A 17,361-nucleotide genomic window follows, 5' to 3' on the forward strand; every position below is an offset into this window, starting at 1 on the left:
ATTTACCCTAGAGAGATCGATAACATCAGGCTAGTGACAGTGACAACATTTTTGTAGCTACTATCATTATAGTAGACACCATATGTGCTGTACATCAACTGTAGTCTAGGTTTAAAATATCAAATTATGTAACTCGTTCAGAGTAGGCGACCCTATTCGTGTGATGTCTAAGAACAATGTATTATCAATCCATGATGTTCCTCTATCAAGACATTTGAGTACCGCGATATTCCGTCTTTGCGTATTGCAGAGCTATCTTCTCTTATGAGCAGGTATTGATTGTTACGTCATTTGTTTGTGAGAGTAACATCATCAATTTTTGAGAAAACGACGTAATTTTCTCACACAAACCAATGACGTAACAATCAATACCTGCTCCCAAGAGAAGATAACTCTGCAATACGCAAAGACGGAATAAATCCATCACTAAGATCAACAGAAAGATTGCGTTGGTCATCTACAACTTCCATACGGGGTGTACTCTATACAGTAGGACACTTTCTTAGAACGGAGAGCTATGTCCGAGTGATGGCGATACACCTGCATTCCCAAATTAGGAAATCGATCAGCCAGGAGTTGTTCCTCTATAGGTGAAGGGAGGGGGAAATTTGTCTTCTCTTTCGGCCGCGACACAAGCATGTAGCGACTGCAACAAATGAATGGAAGCGTACAGAATTATATATGTCGATGCCAATTTATTACGTTATAACAGTTTATGTCTAATATTAAAAACATTTTTTTAAAACAATACAATTCAACTGTCAGGTCAATATTTCTGTAAACCATTTAATATTACTAATACTCAAACTGAGGAAAAACACGAGAATATCAACAATTTAAATGAGCATCGCTATTGTTAGGTGTGTCTTACTGCACTTTACATGTACATACTATCTTGAACTTAATGAGAACGGTTTTACATTCACACAGCTCTGCATTCGTTGGGTACGGACATAGTAGTATTTGGTCTGAGCTTAACATGCAACTGCTAAGTATGGACAAATTTGTGATTTGTCTGCACTAGCTGTATCTACAAGTGGTTGGTCTGCACTTGCTGGATCAGAATCAGCTAGTGGATGGTCTGTACTTGGTGAGTATGAACTTACCAAGTAACACCTGCTCTATACTGATCTACAAGTGATTCGTCTGTCTCTTCTTGTACTTGCTGTAAATAGCTCTTTTAGTTTATTATGTTTAAACTAACTTTCACTTGCTACAGGTGTAGGTATACTGATTTACCAGTGATTCGTTTGTACTCACTTGCACTTGCTGGGTATGGACCTACTAGTGGCTGGTCTGTATGTCCTGGTAGGGTTCCGAGGGTCTATCATATTCGGTTCCACATTGAAGTCGACCATGGATCGCCTCGGTGTTTGTTTTCTTGATGGAGGCCCACCTTTTCCCAATGCAAATCTACGGAGAACACAATTATGTTTGTTTTCTTTATTGCCTTTTAACCTCAAATAAAATATCGTCATAAGTTGACAATTTCAGGAGTTAGTTTGCAATTCAAGAGTAAAGATATGAGTTTTGATAAAAAAAAAAACACCCAGAATTTATAAATAGAAGTCCTCTGATCGTATCTACATGTATCCATTAAGTCAATTAACATCCTTTTCATATATATTATAATATCAAAAAGAATATACAGCCCAGTTACCTCACTTTCAAATATACTTTAATACCCAAAAGAAAATTTAGCCTAATAACCTCCCTTTCATATACTGTAATACCCAAAAGAAAATATAGCCTAATTATACTATAATATCCAAAAGAAAATTTAGCCCAATAACCTCCCTTTCATATACTATAAATTTAGCCCAATAACCTCCATTTCATATACTATAATACCCAAAAGAAAATATAGCCTAATAACCTCCCTTTCATATACTTTAACACTTTTCATGTGTGATTATTTAGTGTTGTTTTGCATTCCTCATCCGTTCTCATATATAGTACATGGATTTAATTACCCTTTAATTAAAAGATCATGTACCTATTGATATATCAACAATACATGCATATGTAACGAGTTTGACACAGATTTTGGATTTGTACAACGATGTATATAGTATGTGTATTTTTGAACTCACCTGAACGGTTTCTCTGTTTTGAGTTCGGACTTGTTGACGGTTGTTGGTGGAACGGGTAGGGGTATGAATGCAGTGTGAGGCCGCTGTGGAAGAGACCGAGAAGGAGGGGGATTGTACCGTGGTGGGCCTGGCGTATGCATTCCAAGGGAGGACAGTCTCCCTAACTCTCGATCAGTGGCAACAGCCCATCTATCTGACCGAGCAGTTGTTGACCCTACAAATCAATCAGTAAATATTAATATATATATTTGCAATCGACTTAAATATTGCATTAATTTAAAACTTCTCATACAAAGGATTTTAATTTTGAATTGATATCCTTCACGTGTCAAAATATATTGTAACATAACAATGAAGGACAAATTAAAGCTACACATTTATTTCTGCTGGTACAAACGACTACTCCTCTACATAAGGAGACAAACCGGGATGCCCTGGTTCCTGTGTGACGTCATCTATTATGACTTCACGGTTGGATAATGTCCTCTGAGATCCTCCTCTCTGGGACTCCCATGCCTGGCGTTTCTGGGCAGCACTCTTCAGGCGTAACTCCTTCTGCATTCTCAGCAGCATATGTCTGTAACAAAATAGTGTATTGGTCATCAGTGACAAGGTACATGTAGCGACGTGTTTATCTACATGGACGCTAGATGGTAACGATATGCGTAAGGTAAACGTCAAAAGAACTTTTATCAATTATCACACACTTATAAATTTGACATAATTTTGTTCTTATTGTAATTATAATTTTTTGATTGAATAACTGATTTTAACTAATAACAAGAGGCCCAGGGGCCTTAATAGTTCACCTGGTATTTTATTTTTCAATTTAAAACCTGCTGAGTACCATTCAGGTTTATCAAAGGAGTACAAGTAACAAAGTTGCATCTTCCATTTATAAATATTCAATTACCTTTGCCCAAAGATTCTCTAAAACAAGTTTGGTTAGGTTAAAATTCCTTCAAAGGTACAGAAGGAGAAGGATCTTTAATGTTTTTCTATATTTCCCCTAATGGGCCCCACTAATCTGCCCCAAAGAAGGGGAATCCACACACCTCAGTTTAAACAAAATTGATTCTTTTGTCCCTAAGCATGCTTCAGACTACATTTGGGTAAAATCCCTTCACTTGTATAGTAGGAGAAAAAAAATCCTCTACTTCCCCTATTGGGCCCCGCTCCTATGCCGCCAGAAGGCCCACACCCTCCGTTTATACAAACTTGAGTCTCCTTTGTCCAAAGATGCTCTAGGACAAATTTGGTCAAAATCCTTCAATTGGTTGAGGAGAAGATTTTTAAAGATTTACCTATTTTCCCCTATTTGGCCCCGTCCCTCTGCCCCCAGGGGGACCATACCCTCCGTTCATACAAAACTGAGAACCCTTTGGCCAATGATGCTCCAGACCAAATTTGGTCAAAATCCCTTCATCGGTACAAAAGGAGAAGGATATTTGATGTTTTCCTCTATTTCCCCTAATGGGCCCCACCCATCTGCCCTTAGAAGGAGGCCCACACACCTCAGTTTATACAAAATTGATTCTTTTGTCCCTAATCATGCTTCAGACTGCATTTGGTTAAAATCCCTTCACTTGTATAGCAGGAGAAAAAAAATCCTCTATTTCCCCTATTGGGCCCCGCCCCTCCGCCCCCAGAGGGGCCACACCCTCCGTTTATACAAACTTGAGTCTTCTTTGTCCAAAGATGCTCTAGGACAAATTTGGTCAAAATCCTTCAATTGGTTGAGAAGAAGAACATTTTTAAAGATTTACCTTTTTTCCCCTTATTTAGCCCCGCCCCTCTGCCCCGAGGGGGGGCTATACCGTCCGTTTATACAAAACTGAGAACCCTTTGGCCAATGATGCTCCTGACCAAGCTTCAGACTGCATTTGGTTTAAATCCCTTCACTTGTATAGTAGGAGAGAAAAAATCCTCTACTTCCCCTATTTGGCCCCGCCCCTCTGCCCCCAAAGAGGCCACACCCTCCGTTTATACAAACTTGAGTCTCCTTTGTCCAAAGATGCTCTAGGACAAATTTGGTCAAAATCCTTCTATTGGTTGAGAAGAAGAAGATTTTTAAAGATTTACCTATTTTCCCCCTATTTGGCCCCGCCCCTCTGCCCCCAGGGGGGTTATACCCTCCGTTTATACAAAACTGAGAACCCTTTGGCCAATGATGCTCCTGACCAAATTTGGTCAAAATCCTCTGAGCCATTCAGGACAAGTAGCATTTTAAAGGAAAAAGTTGACGGACGCCGGACGCCGGACGCCGCACCATGGGATAAGCTCACTTGGCCCTTCGGGCCAGGTGAGCTAAAAAAGAAATTCAACATTATAAATATTGTATTTAGTTCCAATTACGATTATTATTACAATGGTTTCATTGTATAAAAATTTATCAATATTAAGATGATGGATGTAATAGCTACCTATTGCTGAAATGTTAACACTACAGTAGTTTTGTGTCAGCTGATCATGAAGTCATAAATCACACGATTACACTAGCTTATATGAAGACATGGGAACATTTTGTAAGTAAACCTTTCATCAATGTGTAATCTCCTTATTCTGTTGCAACAGCTAATCACTCAGAAAAAGTTAATATAATTCTTTCTTATATCGTAAGTCATTCAGAAATAAATAAATAAATCGATTCGCATGCATAAAACATGACATCAACTATTTGACATGCACACACCTTCTTAACATTGTGAGGACAATACAAACTATTTAGAGCTATAATCGTCTTAAAATACATGTTATATAAGCATCTTAAGAATCAATTGGGGATTCTTCTACATTTATAAACTCTGATGTCTAGATTTGTTTATATATTCCGTCGCTGTATTGATAGTGAACTACATATTTGTTGTTTCTAGGTTAAAAATATATCAATTTTGTGAGTAACGGCCACTAATCGATATGTACAAAATCTATTATTATATAGATTATAATTTATATATGTACATTTAGGTTGTCTACCGTAATGATAGTACATCTCGTTTATATAGCTTTTCTGTTGTAATGATAACAATTGATATGGTAAATGTCTGATATCCAAAAGGATAATTTCCCATTGAGGTATTGAAATGGTGTGGTATGGAGGTCAGTGTTAGTCTGAACACTACGTGAACGGCGGTAAATCACAAAGAGAGGAAGTGTGATCCCCGGTTGTATAATGTACCAGCATCTTGAACAGCACTTACTCATGTAATGCTATTGATTTTACACCATTGAGTACCAGACGTAATTGATATTTCGTCCAAAGTTCTTATCTGTACAAGGTAAGGAGAACAACACACCTAACATGAAAGGCGGGCGGGTTATTGATTGAAACTGTTCAAACTCTCACAACAATTGTTTCCTGCCTCCATGGATACCTGGACACTCAATCAATTGATTGAGATTCCAAGTAACCGCATGTTCAGTAATTGGCTCATCAACAATTTAGAAATATCTTGTTTGACACTCTACCGACACATGTGAGGTGTTCTTTTCTTCCAGTGTTTGTTAGCATGACAATTGTTAGATCTTCACGATTTCATGCGTCAAATGGCTCAGTATGTACATGATATTGCCGCTTATCACGGTTGTTTTATTCAACCAAATATAGAGCAGAGGGAAGAGGATAAATATTTCAGTATTCTGTCACATTCCTGACACATACATGGTATTCAACGGGAAACCATTGGACATCCTCTGTAGATACATTGCTGAAGAAATACACAGCAATTTTATATACAGTGGCATTCCTCATATATATATATATATATATCATGGCTACATTGCATGGAAATGCGGAAACAATAACCTTTCCATATGACTGTGCAATAAATTTTATTTTTGAGATAACTGAAGTATGTGGTAGGATCTATTAGTTTGCTCATTTAATTTACTCATCCTCATTTCATTGTATTTCCTTTAACATATTTTCATTATTTATAACTTCATTACTGTGCCGCATTTATGTCTTACATACACAGCAAGTTTGCTACAGCAGACGCACGATATTAGTAATCTTTGAGCAAAGCTGATTAGAAAAATGTCAAAATTATTTCTCTCCTACATGTGAATTAATATATTGTCAGTAGTTAGATACACCAAAATCGTATTTTACCAGTAATATTATTTAAAATCGTGATACATTTTGTTATCTAATTCAAAACAACTTTTCTTGCGTAGGTTCCTTTACATATCATTTATTCAATCGTACCAGTTTCCCCTTGACTTCCAAACTTTGTACCCTTGACCTACCTCTCAATAGCCCTCTCGTGATAGTTGCCCTCAAAGTTCGTACTGTCGTTCCTGTAAAGCCTGTCTTTCGTCAGAGTTGCCGGTGTTCTGTAAAAAAAAAAAAAACAACAACATGCCACTTAAATGCATGGGTTACTTTTATCTTCACCTACCGATTCCTTATCCACCACCACCTTTATCAGTTATAGAACACTTACCCTAATTTACATTTATTAGATAATGCATGCCTGAAGAAATAACGTTAATATTACAGGTATCTTTACAGACAATAGATCTTCATCAATGCTGATGAACAATTAGTCTGCGAAAGCAACTTAAACAACGAAGGTGATTTATCGAAATGGTTCATTTTACTCTGATAACCTTATAGAGGCTCATCAATTCCCAATTTTGTTAACTATTCTACACGTTTAGATATAAATCTGGCTTTCTGCCGGCTTTGTTTGCAATTTTAGCATTTAGCATCACTAAGCACCGTTTACGAAACATATGTATCCGAAACACTGCAGTATCTATCATTTAACTTTACACAAACAGTGCACCCTCTACCAAACTGGTGTGGCATTGTAAAACATCTAGGTTTGCATCAGTTAAAACTCTTGGTAAGAATTATTAATATGTAAATGAAAATATATTAAATTGTTTCTTATTTAAAGTTAGGGGGCAGAACTGACTTGTCTACAAAGCTCTTGGAACATGGTTTAATGTTTCACGTTCTAATCTTATTCTTAAACGGCTGAAGAAAGACATATTTTCGTAACATATAATGGATTTACCATTCGTATAAAATTCAAAGAGAATACATTTTACTTCTATTTATAGTTCAACGTTTGTTTGGACTTACCCAGGCATGCCCTGGTACCGGTCAAAGGCGTCATCAAATGCATTCTGCAGGTCCTGGGAGGGAAAAGGGTACATTTAAATAATACAAATGACAATGTGGGTTTGTAAATCATTTTTTGTAAAAAAGAAAATTTTCCGATGACGGAAAGCTATCATTAGGAAATAACCGATCAGATTTTCTAAATGATTACAGTGCTTTGTTTCTTTGTATTATCGTTGTTACTTTTTGAAGTTATCATGCATCTTACGATGACTACAATTTAATCGTTACAGGAAAACTTACTTAAAACCAAACCTTCAAAAAGGTGAAACTTTAAAATGCTGCAACTACATTTTGTGTACTTACGCTAGAACAACTAATACAAAGGCCTTAAACATCCCATCTAGTTACATATTATATACAGAAACAAGAGGCCAACATTAATAGGTCAATCGACCTTCAGTCATTGGTGACTTAATGAGTCGTTTGAGATCGAGACCAATGGAACGTAAGGAGTATGATATGAACATGCTACTGACACGTTTAGTTTGTTAAAATTTCCAATAACTGTGGTATCATTAAAGCGTTTAAACATCCACGCATAAAAATGTACTTGAGTAAGGCCCTAATATAGCGAACAAAGATAAAATAAGAAATCTATTAAGCCCTCCCCCAAACTTTGAATCACACCTCTAAACCCTTTGAAGATGGGGGATATTTCTATAGTATATCTATTCAAGCAGCAAAGGGTATGGCTTTAACAAACTGCAATATAAGTGACCCATGATAAGTGCAGGTTATAGGTTTTCAGCACCTCGAGAACATTTCAAAGAACATGCAAAGTTATCCGACTTTCCATCCCACACGTCAACCTTCTTGACAATCAGAGGCCTTAAATTCAGATTCCTTCTTTTCAACTGTGGTCCTTGCCAATTATGAACCAAATCTGATAATATTTAAGGGAGAAAAAGTCTATTACGCTTACTATTTACCTACAATTATAGTTAACTAAGATCCCATCCTGGTGCCAAAAGAGGACCTAAAGGACCCAGCATAAACATACCTAATCATTACTTCCTAAATAAATCTACAAGCACATTTCGACATGATATTACTCATAATAATCTAGAAACATTTTTTTTTAAATATCTGAAAGTGAGGTACCGGGTCATCATAGTCCTTATTGTGACATTTGGTCCTCTCCCCTCAAAGCTGGTCCATGCCAAGCTCGATAGAATTGTGAAGAGTGTTTTACAAGAAGTTGCAAGGGTGAAAATGTGTACAAAAGACGGATGCTGTGCAACCCTATAGACTACTATGGCCCGCAATATCAGGTGAGATAATGATTTAGTGCTTTGAACTCGATTCATCTTGGTGAATCATTTTCATGCAGTGAACAAACAATTTGCTAAATTAGGCAGCACTCAAACATGGAGGTACCATTCGATTTATAATCATTATATAAAAGAGCAATTCATGCTTAGGTTTTACTTTTTCCATTAATATAAAAACCGTAGTGTGTATGATCAATAAAATGAACTATGCAGAATAACAATTAATGGGACCAATATAAAACAATTTCGATTACAATTTTTAGAAACTCCTGGAGGCAGCTGATTACACAAATCCTTCGCAGTTGAAAAAAATCATCAAACAGATTCCTGCCTATAAACTTTTTGTTCCCTTTAAAAGGCTTCAATTATTTCCTTTGTATCACAAATTCATTATGTAAAAACAAACTGTTGCACGTCATGTGGTTCATGTTGGTACACAAGTCATTACGTATATTTGTTGAAAAAAAAACATTAGCAGAGAAAGACATGACAAACACACGGCACATAGCTCTTAATCCAAAGGCAAATAAAATACCAAAGCTAAATAAAAATCAAACACACGCAAGATATCAGGTAAAAAATTAAATGCAATCTTTTGATACTGTCAGTCAAATATGGCTTTACAAGAGGCGATTACGGGTAGGCCTTAAATGTCAATGTGTTAGCATTCATGTACAAAATAGGACATGGACACCTGCAGAGATAAGGACTCGGGTCGGAGTGCACTTTAGTTCTCACATATTTTAACTAGGAGACTGTCATAACTGACGGCGTCCTTACCTTTATCATATATTCATAAATAAATCTGTTTGATAAAGAAGTCGTCGTGATTTTCATTTATGCTGCTTTAAAAGTACTTATAAAGCTATAAATCATAAATAGTCTTCGAGATAAAAGGACAGCCCTTTTTCACGCAGGATATTAAATTTCTCTCACATGTAAGACCTAGGAGATGGTGTCTGGGTTTATTGGCTCCCTAAACAGGTCATATTTATAGCACATATTACAAAAAGTTGATCAAGTCTGATCATCGGCTTTCCAAACAAATTAATTTCTTCAAACAAACCAAGGTAGTTTAATCTTCTTATATTGTGCCTATGATATCATTAATTTCAATTAAGATTCGGGGCCTAAAGGTATGAAAGTCTGAAGTTGGGCTAACATTTGATCAGCGGTTTTGTTACACACTTAGAATATGGTTAAGTATAAGTAAGGAAGTATAATTAAAGTATAACATTGTATGTTTAAAATAAATGGATGTGTTTAAAGAACAAGAAAAAAAAAGGAAAAATATTGAAACAGAAAGATGAGATGAGGACAAAACGACATTTTTATCAAACACATGAAAGCACTCAACCAAATATGAATCAGACAATATTTGTATAATATGTTAAATGAGTACCTAAAATTGTTTACATTCACAATACCATGCATAAATACATGTACAAACATTCCATAGAAGCACACAACATTTAAATAATTCAAAATTAGTATGTATTGCTGTCATCTCGACCAGGCAAAAATAAAGATTCAAAAAGCAGATAGCGTTCTACCATTATGTTAGACCGTGATTAACACCGTCGCTGAGCACACATTCAGCACACATTACTTACGTCAATGTTGTCAGGAATTTCTAGTATAAGCTCCAACTGTGAGTCGGATAGTTACATTGTAAATCTCTAGTACAAGCTCTACCAGTTATAGTTACATTGTAAATCTCTAGTAAGATCTGTAACTGTTATAGTTACATTGTAAATCTCTAGTACGATATGTAACTGTTATAGTTACATTGTAAATCTCTAGTACGATATATATGTAACTGTTATAGTTACATTGTAAATCTCTAGTACGATATGTAACTGTTATAGTCACATTGTATATATCTAGTACGATATGTAACTGTTATAGTTACATTGTAATTCTCTAGTACGATATGTAACTGTTATAGTCACATTGTATATACCTAGTACGATTTGTAACTGTTATAGTTACATTGTAAATATATGTTAAAGTAACACTGTAAATTTAGTGTAAACCTGGAAATTACACTAATTCATACATTTCTAGGACAGGGCTCAAAATTGGATGGTGTGTCCGACATTTGGATACAACTTGTCTTAAAGTGTAAAATATATATGTAGGTAGGACAGTTGCATTGTCATAACGTTTCTATGTATATCAATTAGCTATATTGTATGACACGATATGTATGGAGGGAAAGGTAACGTAGTTTTTCAAACTATTGTACCGTTGTTTACAGATGGTAACATTGTTTATGTTACATGGTTAATACACCTTGTGTTGATTGGTTATACATGTTTGGTTTCTGTAAATTTTACATTTCTATATTCCAATCAAATTACATTTTGTGTTTGATGGTTATTAAAAGTTACAATATAAAGCTATCGTTCAGGGAGCATGTGCGAGTCATGCATTAATGTTGCGTTAATATGTTATTATCAAAGTGTGTAGATTTCAAACATGTAGCAAGTTTCGAGCAAACGATCTATTAGTGTAAGTTGCAATTTAAAAAAAAAAACATTTCCTGTATTTTTTCTGCATTATGTTATTCCCATACGTGAAATTAACTCCCTAGCCAAGGCACTCTTGAGTCTTTGCCTGTCAATGCATGTTAACGACAGGATTATTGACTTCATAATTGCAGATGTATATTGTTGTTTTGTTTCCTCCGAGCCTATAGACTGATAATACAAAACTATCATTTTTCGATCAAGCAAAATCAAAACCTTAGAATGTTAAAAGCTAACATCACTAAGAATGTACATGTCAAGTAAAGTCACATGCACTCAAAGTACTATACGTTTAAAACAGAGAGTAGATATCATTGGAAACGTAGTGTAGTATGTCAAGTTTACATATGTGCTGTACAACAGAGTGAGGATATAAACACATATGTGCTGTTGTGTAATGTACGTGTGTATTACTTACATTGATATCCTTAGGGAGCTCTATGACAAGTTCCAGTTGTGTATTTGATAAAGACACCATTTTAGGATTAGTTATCAGGTCACTTATCACAAACACGTATCCTCTCCGGTATCCCTAAGGTTAATAATTATATACACTAGACCTAGATTTCTACCAAGGAATATGTTCATCTATCAAATCGGTACACTAGATTTTCTTCCCAAATATCGCTCCAGGTATCAAAGTCAAGTCACAAATTACGCAAGGTATCCTTCCATCCAGGTAATTTTTTCACATATTTTCATCATAATAATTGAAATTTCGTGAAACTGACAGTCTTATAGTTACGAACTTAAATCCATCCGGCCATGATATATGGATCATAAGGTGCTATCCATTTTGACCGTTGAACATCATTTTAATAAGGTCAACATAGCGACAGTTAAATGCAGGTATACTTTATGAGTCCATCATTCTATACACTTTCAATACGTCAATGGATAACCTTGTTTCCGACCCGTTGCTGTCTTTTCAATTTTGTCAGCCCAGAATAGATTGTATTAGAAATATTCTTCGGTCGGCTGTAAAGCCTACAAGGTATCGCTTCGTTGTTTACTTATCAGAAATACCTCAATCTTCTAAGGGTACAATATATAATACAAACCACAAGCCCTCGGAAATTAAAATGTCTCTATCACAAATCAGTGATAAATTATCCATTCTCACGGTCGTTTATTCAGGTGAAACTTTGAGGCAGAAACATCCACACAATCTGCAACGAGCTGTCGATCCATCCTGTTGTATTGACTCCACATACGATAGGTGTACCCTGCCTTCTCATTAAACCCACGTTTCAATCCAATTGAAACAGAATTGATTCCATTCGCACTTTAAAGTATTTGACAAATAGCAGGTCACATGAGAACGTAGGAAATGTAGTTTCTATTGAAGAAATGAATACATCTGAATTATTTATTAGGTATTCTGCCACTCAACAGAAGCACAGTGGTGTTCTTGTCTTGTTGATTCTGTCAGGCTCGCGGACAAAACAGCCACCAGATCATATTTATCTTGGTTAGAAAACAGACTTCCTATCCACAATGTATACAACGAAGTCTGTTTCCGACTCACTGGTTCAAACTCTCTGTGTCTAAGTATACGTGTTGAAGGCAACATACTAATAATCCATATTAACATTTCTTGCCGTGTACATACAACTCCTGGGCCATGGTACCGCATAGCAATATCCCAGCTTAGAACATTACATAAGCCGTCTGTGACGACATGTCCTTTCTGGAACCTACACTCCCTACTCATAAATGTAATGTGGACGACACAAGTGGTGCAGACCTGTGCAAACGATTCCAGCTTTATCCACTTCACAGTGGGGGATGAATTAAATCTTCATAAGAAAAGGGTAAATAGATTACAAAGTTAGCTTAAGTTGTTGAAATAGTACGGTAGAGGGCGTTATATTTCAGTTTTCCACTGCTAGGATTATAAGGACATGTTACAATAGTGAACTGTATCAGACTTCAATGACTCATCCCACTAAATCGACTCCCGTGGTACCAGTTAAACAGAGTTAGGTCTCTGTGACATTCAAAACCTATTTGAGTGACATATTAATACTTTTGTTCAACAAGCTACTTAATCTGTCCTTCATAACGCCATTTAATTTTTCTCCCCTTTAGCAGCATAATGACCTATGCTGTAATGTTAATCTGGACACACCGTGGCCGTGTTGAAGTGATCGGCTGTATGTACTACCAACGTACTAAGAAGTTTAAACAGAAATCCAAGTTTCAAACCAAACTGGTGTTATGGATTATTATTTCATTGTAATGCCATGCTATTATATCGTTAAGAAAATAAGGTATATTGGTTTTATGGTGTATTGAGTGAATAATCAATCTTCATAACAGGGACAAAGGACAGGATTTACACAGTATTAAAGTGACCGGTCAGATGATTCGCCAGGTGTATTATCCTTCACGGTCAGCTTGGTCAATCATATTGACAGTCCCTGGTGTTGGTCAAATAAACATATACCAACCTGATGAATAAACTCTTAATTACGTGCGTGTTATGTTTTCTTATGATATAAAGGCTATTATTAGTCCATAAATTACTAGCGAAATAGCAAATCAACGGTATTTACCAGATAAAGGACTTTACAATTTACTCATCACAGTGGTCAGGTAGATTCATTCACAAAATGATCAGAGACGTGTTTTAAGTTTTCAAATAATTACAATTCACTATTTGTTCAAGAAGTTTAGGTAATATAATGATTTTCAAAATGGTTGTAAAGTAAGGCATAAAAAGGGCAGCGTGAACCCCACAAAATATACAAACAGATGGTCCAGAAGGATAAGAGTTCCTGCTCCACGTGTGACACCTATCAATGTTTTGTCAAATCTAAGAAAGTGTGAAGGTCATCATGAATCTTGGACACCTTACAGAACAATGGAATGTCATAGTAATTTCTTGGTAACCAGGTCATGGCTACACCAGTAACATTTCTGTCAAAAAGGTTCTTTCTACTTCGTTTATATATTGATTACATATGTTTTGGAAAAGCTTTTTGACCTTAAGTAACACTGATGATTTTTTAAATTGACGAAATGACCATATGCTGCAGTACAAACTTTTACCTTTGAACTTTGCAACGACTTCCTGATTTTTTTAAATTCGTTTGCTTTCTCTGTACATCTAGTGATTATATTGTTTTTACTAGTTATATAAGCCTCTTCGGTATAGTATAGTATGGGCAAACTTGTCTAATCTGTCGTCCGATCATGATAGCACGCACAGAAAAAAGAGACATTGCTACATGCTACTGGCCAAACAAATAGTGAGCAATCCTGCACTACAAGTCGTCACGTCAGTCTCAGAGTGTGGTAGTAAGGGAATTGTCATAATGGACGTTTATAATGTAAAGATAAGAAGCTAAAGCAGGTAAATCTATGTCGATTCTGATTGTATTCTCTGGAAGGTAGAGGTGATACGAGAGGTTCATGTAATTCTTGTTTTTCAAGCACAAAAAGTCATTAATATGCAAATATGAAATTAAAGAACCAGGCAAACAACTTTCCACCTTCGGTTGTAGCGGTTACAAAAAGTCAAAGAGTTGTGAAAACGATTATGAAATCGTTCTTATCCAAAAATGATCATGGATATTATATTTTCAGAATGAACGTATTTACATGTATATAACTGACCTTTATTAAATTGTCAGATACATTTTGTTTCTAAAATGATCTTAGAAATTGAATATCAACAAGAAAACGTAATCCCAAAACATCATATACAATACTTTCCATTTCAAAACAGTCTAAGAAATGTTAGTTTCAGTCGTTTTTACACAGTACTTATTTCTTAATCAAAACGTTTTTTTTCTAAAACGGCAAGTTATAATGAATATTATTATGTTGTTCTGATGTTAAATTGGAATCACGATATATCAGTCGATTCTTGTCTTACACTGACCAAGGATTGTACTAAAATCTTGCAATTAATGAAAATGATAAAATAACAGTTAACATCACACAGTTATAAAGTAAAGAGAATTCCGAGGACTTCAAATCGTCCCCGTGATGACTACAAAATGATTGTAAATCTATGTCTAAATATTAGAAGGGTTACTCAAGATTGAAACTTATATTACTTGCCCGATTCTCTCATTTGTATATTGAAAATTACTGATGATGCTTTGTACAAGGGAACATCACAAACTCCTTCATAACTTAACATATTCCTACAGTATGATAGAATATTTGTCACCTGCGTACCAAAATATTGATTGACTGATATCAAAACTATCGATTGACTAATATCAAAACTATCACATGTACCTTCAGTACGACAACAATGACGATCACCTCGAGTTCACTTCTGAACTTTATAACATTTACTTACAGTATGGCAACATTGAGACCTTACTGAAAACCTCTATGGCATTTTCCTACAGTATAAAATCAAAGGTCACTTCACTAACACATTCTATGGTATTTCCCTATAATATGACATCACTGGTTACCCTACTACTAAACTCCATAGTATTTCCCTACAATATGACATCACTGGTTATCCCACTACTAAACTCTATGGCATTTTCCTACAATATGACATCACTGGTTACCCCACTACTAAACTCTATGGCATTTTCCTACAATATGACATCACTGGTTACCCTACTTCTAAACTCTATGGTATTCCCTACAATATGACATCACTGGTTACCCCACTACTAAACTCTATGGCATTTTCCTACAATATGACATCACTGGTTACCCCACTACTAAACTCTATGGTATTTCCTACAATATGACATCACTGGTTACCCCACTACTAACTCTATGGTATTTTCCTACAATTTGGCATCACTGGTTACCCCACTACTAAACTCTATGGTATTTTCCTACAATATGACATCACTGGTTACCCCACTACTAAACTCTATAGTATATTTTCCTAAAGTTACAACATTGGTGACCCCACTTCCAAAGTGAATGGTATTTTCCTACAGTATGACAATATTGTTCACCTCACTGTCAATCGCTATGAAAACGTGTCAACCTCAATTATATGACTGTTAATTAACATACGAACTCCAATTGCCTATTGTCCTTGTAGGACAAAATAGATTATGTTCAGCCTTGTTTGAAGTATAGGGATTAACTGGACCAACAGGTCATTTTGATCAGCAGATTACGTAGCTAACTATTTCATCGGAATCGTCCATCCATTTTTAACTTAATAAAACAATTACGTAAGTCAAGGTAACTTTATTTCTAACTATGAGATTTTAATGTGTAATAAGAATGAAGATTGTTCATTGGTGTATCGTCTGCATGGTTCACTTCCAGTGAAGATAAAGGTTCATGATGCCATTCCATTTGTTAAAGTGTCTCCTCGGTAGCTCCTGTTTTTCCTTGTGTTCTGATAGTGTGGAAATTGTGGGTAATACGGTTTTGAATTCGTCCATCTGTCTGTCGCACATTTCTATCTTGATAATAACTTTCCTAAACATTTGTGGAATTCGGACAACTATGGTTTTGCTTGCGTAAAAGTATTACTCATTTTATTGGGGTATTTTTTTGTGAGCGATGCTTGCATAATGGCAATTCTCAGTCAAGCTTCGATGATAAGGGCACTCTCTTGATTTTCATTGAAGATCCGGGATCCCTTTCCAAACAATGCAAATTTTTATCATTTCTACTCATCGATAAGTTTTGGCCAAATCGGGTGTGCAATTGTATATAGTCGATACCGCGGCAAACATTGAAGACGACGCATTTCAGGTAAGATATGTGGGTCAAATGTTCAAATGACATATACCATCCATCTTCATCCGACAGCTTTTGTTGTGTGAAAACAATTTTCATTTTGAAAACTTCATTCGTGGAGTACCCATCAAAATACATGATAACGGGGAAAATGAAATATACTGAGGATGTAACCGTACGAATAATTCAATTTCTGGCTGACAAAATATTTGTCGAGTTTGGTTGGAAGATATCTCAACAGAGTGTTGACATATATACCCATCAGGACAAACGGTGCCAGCCTCTCTTGGCCGACTTGTTTTTGTTTGGCTGATTTATCAAAGGTGACATCATCCAATTTCATAGACCTTTACTTATAACAAAATCAATGGAACCACTTCCTTAAAAGCTGCATGATATGGAATTTAATGCTACGTTGGATCTGACATTAATTGGTCTTCTCCAAATTTAACAATGAAAGATATCAAAAGGTGATGAATAAAGTTATACAGGGTTTCAAGGGATACAGGTTCGAAGATTATTGTGACTTAGCTTTACGGCAATCATCACGGTGATGTTCTATTTCCTTGTGCAGTATAGATATCAACATCTGTTATTGTGCTTATCAGTGTGTCTTGTGGTTTTACTGTCACTGCCCCAGTTCT

At 35.7% G+C, this 17,361-nt stretch overlaps 1 protein-coding gene across 4 annotated transcripts in view; it reads right to left on the reverse strand.

Annotated features, from left to right (window-relative positions):
- Positions 1-361: 361 nt before the first annotated feature.
- The window catches only part of LOC110448841, a 57,363-nt gene continuing 40,363 nt past the window's right edge, over positions 362-17,361 (reverse strand). For 3 of the 4 annotated variants that reach the window (XM_021495309.1, XM_021495310.1, XM_021495307.1), the window contains 7 exons: positions 10,112-10,147; positions 7,186-7,238; positions 6,342-6,428; positions 2,519-2,670; positions 2,094-2,307; positions 1,261-1,413; positions 362-646 (listed from right to left, as the gene is read on the reverse strand). In XM_021495309.1, coding sequence (XP_021350984.1) covers positions 454-646; positions 1,261-1,413; positions 2,094-2,307; positions 2,519-2,670; positions 6,342-6,428; positions 7,186-7,238; positions 10,112-10,147 — 888 coding nt within the window. In that variant the 3' untranslated portion in view covers positions 362-453. The remainder of the gene's footprint in view (positions 647-1,260; positions 1,414-2,093; positions 2,308-2,518; positions 2,671-6,341; positions 6,429-7,185; positions 7,239-10,111; positions 10,148-17,361) is intronic. The other variant, XM_021495308.1, reaches the window with a different exon arrangement.

This window comes from Mizuhopecten yessoensis, unplaced genomic scaffold (genome assembly GCF_002113885.1).
Source record: "Mizuhopecten yessoensis strain PY_sf001 unplaced genomic scaffold, ASM211388v2 scaffold4359, whole genome shotgun sequence".
Lineage (NCBI taxonomy): Eukaryota > Metazoa > Mollusca > Bivalvia > Pectinida > Pectinidae > Mizuhopecten > Mizuhopecten yessoensis.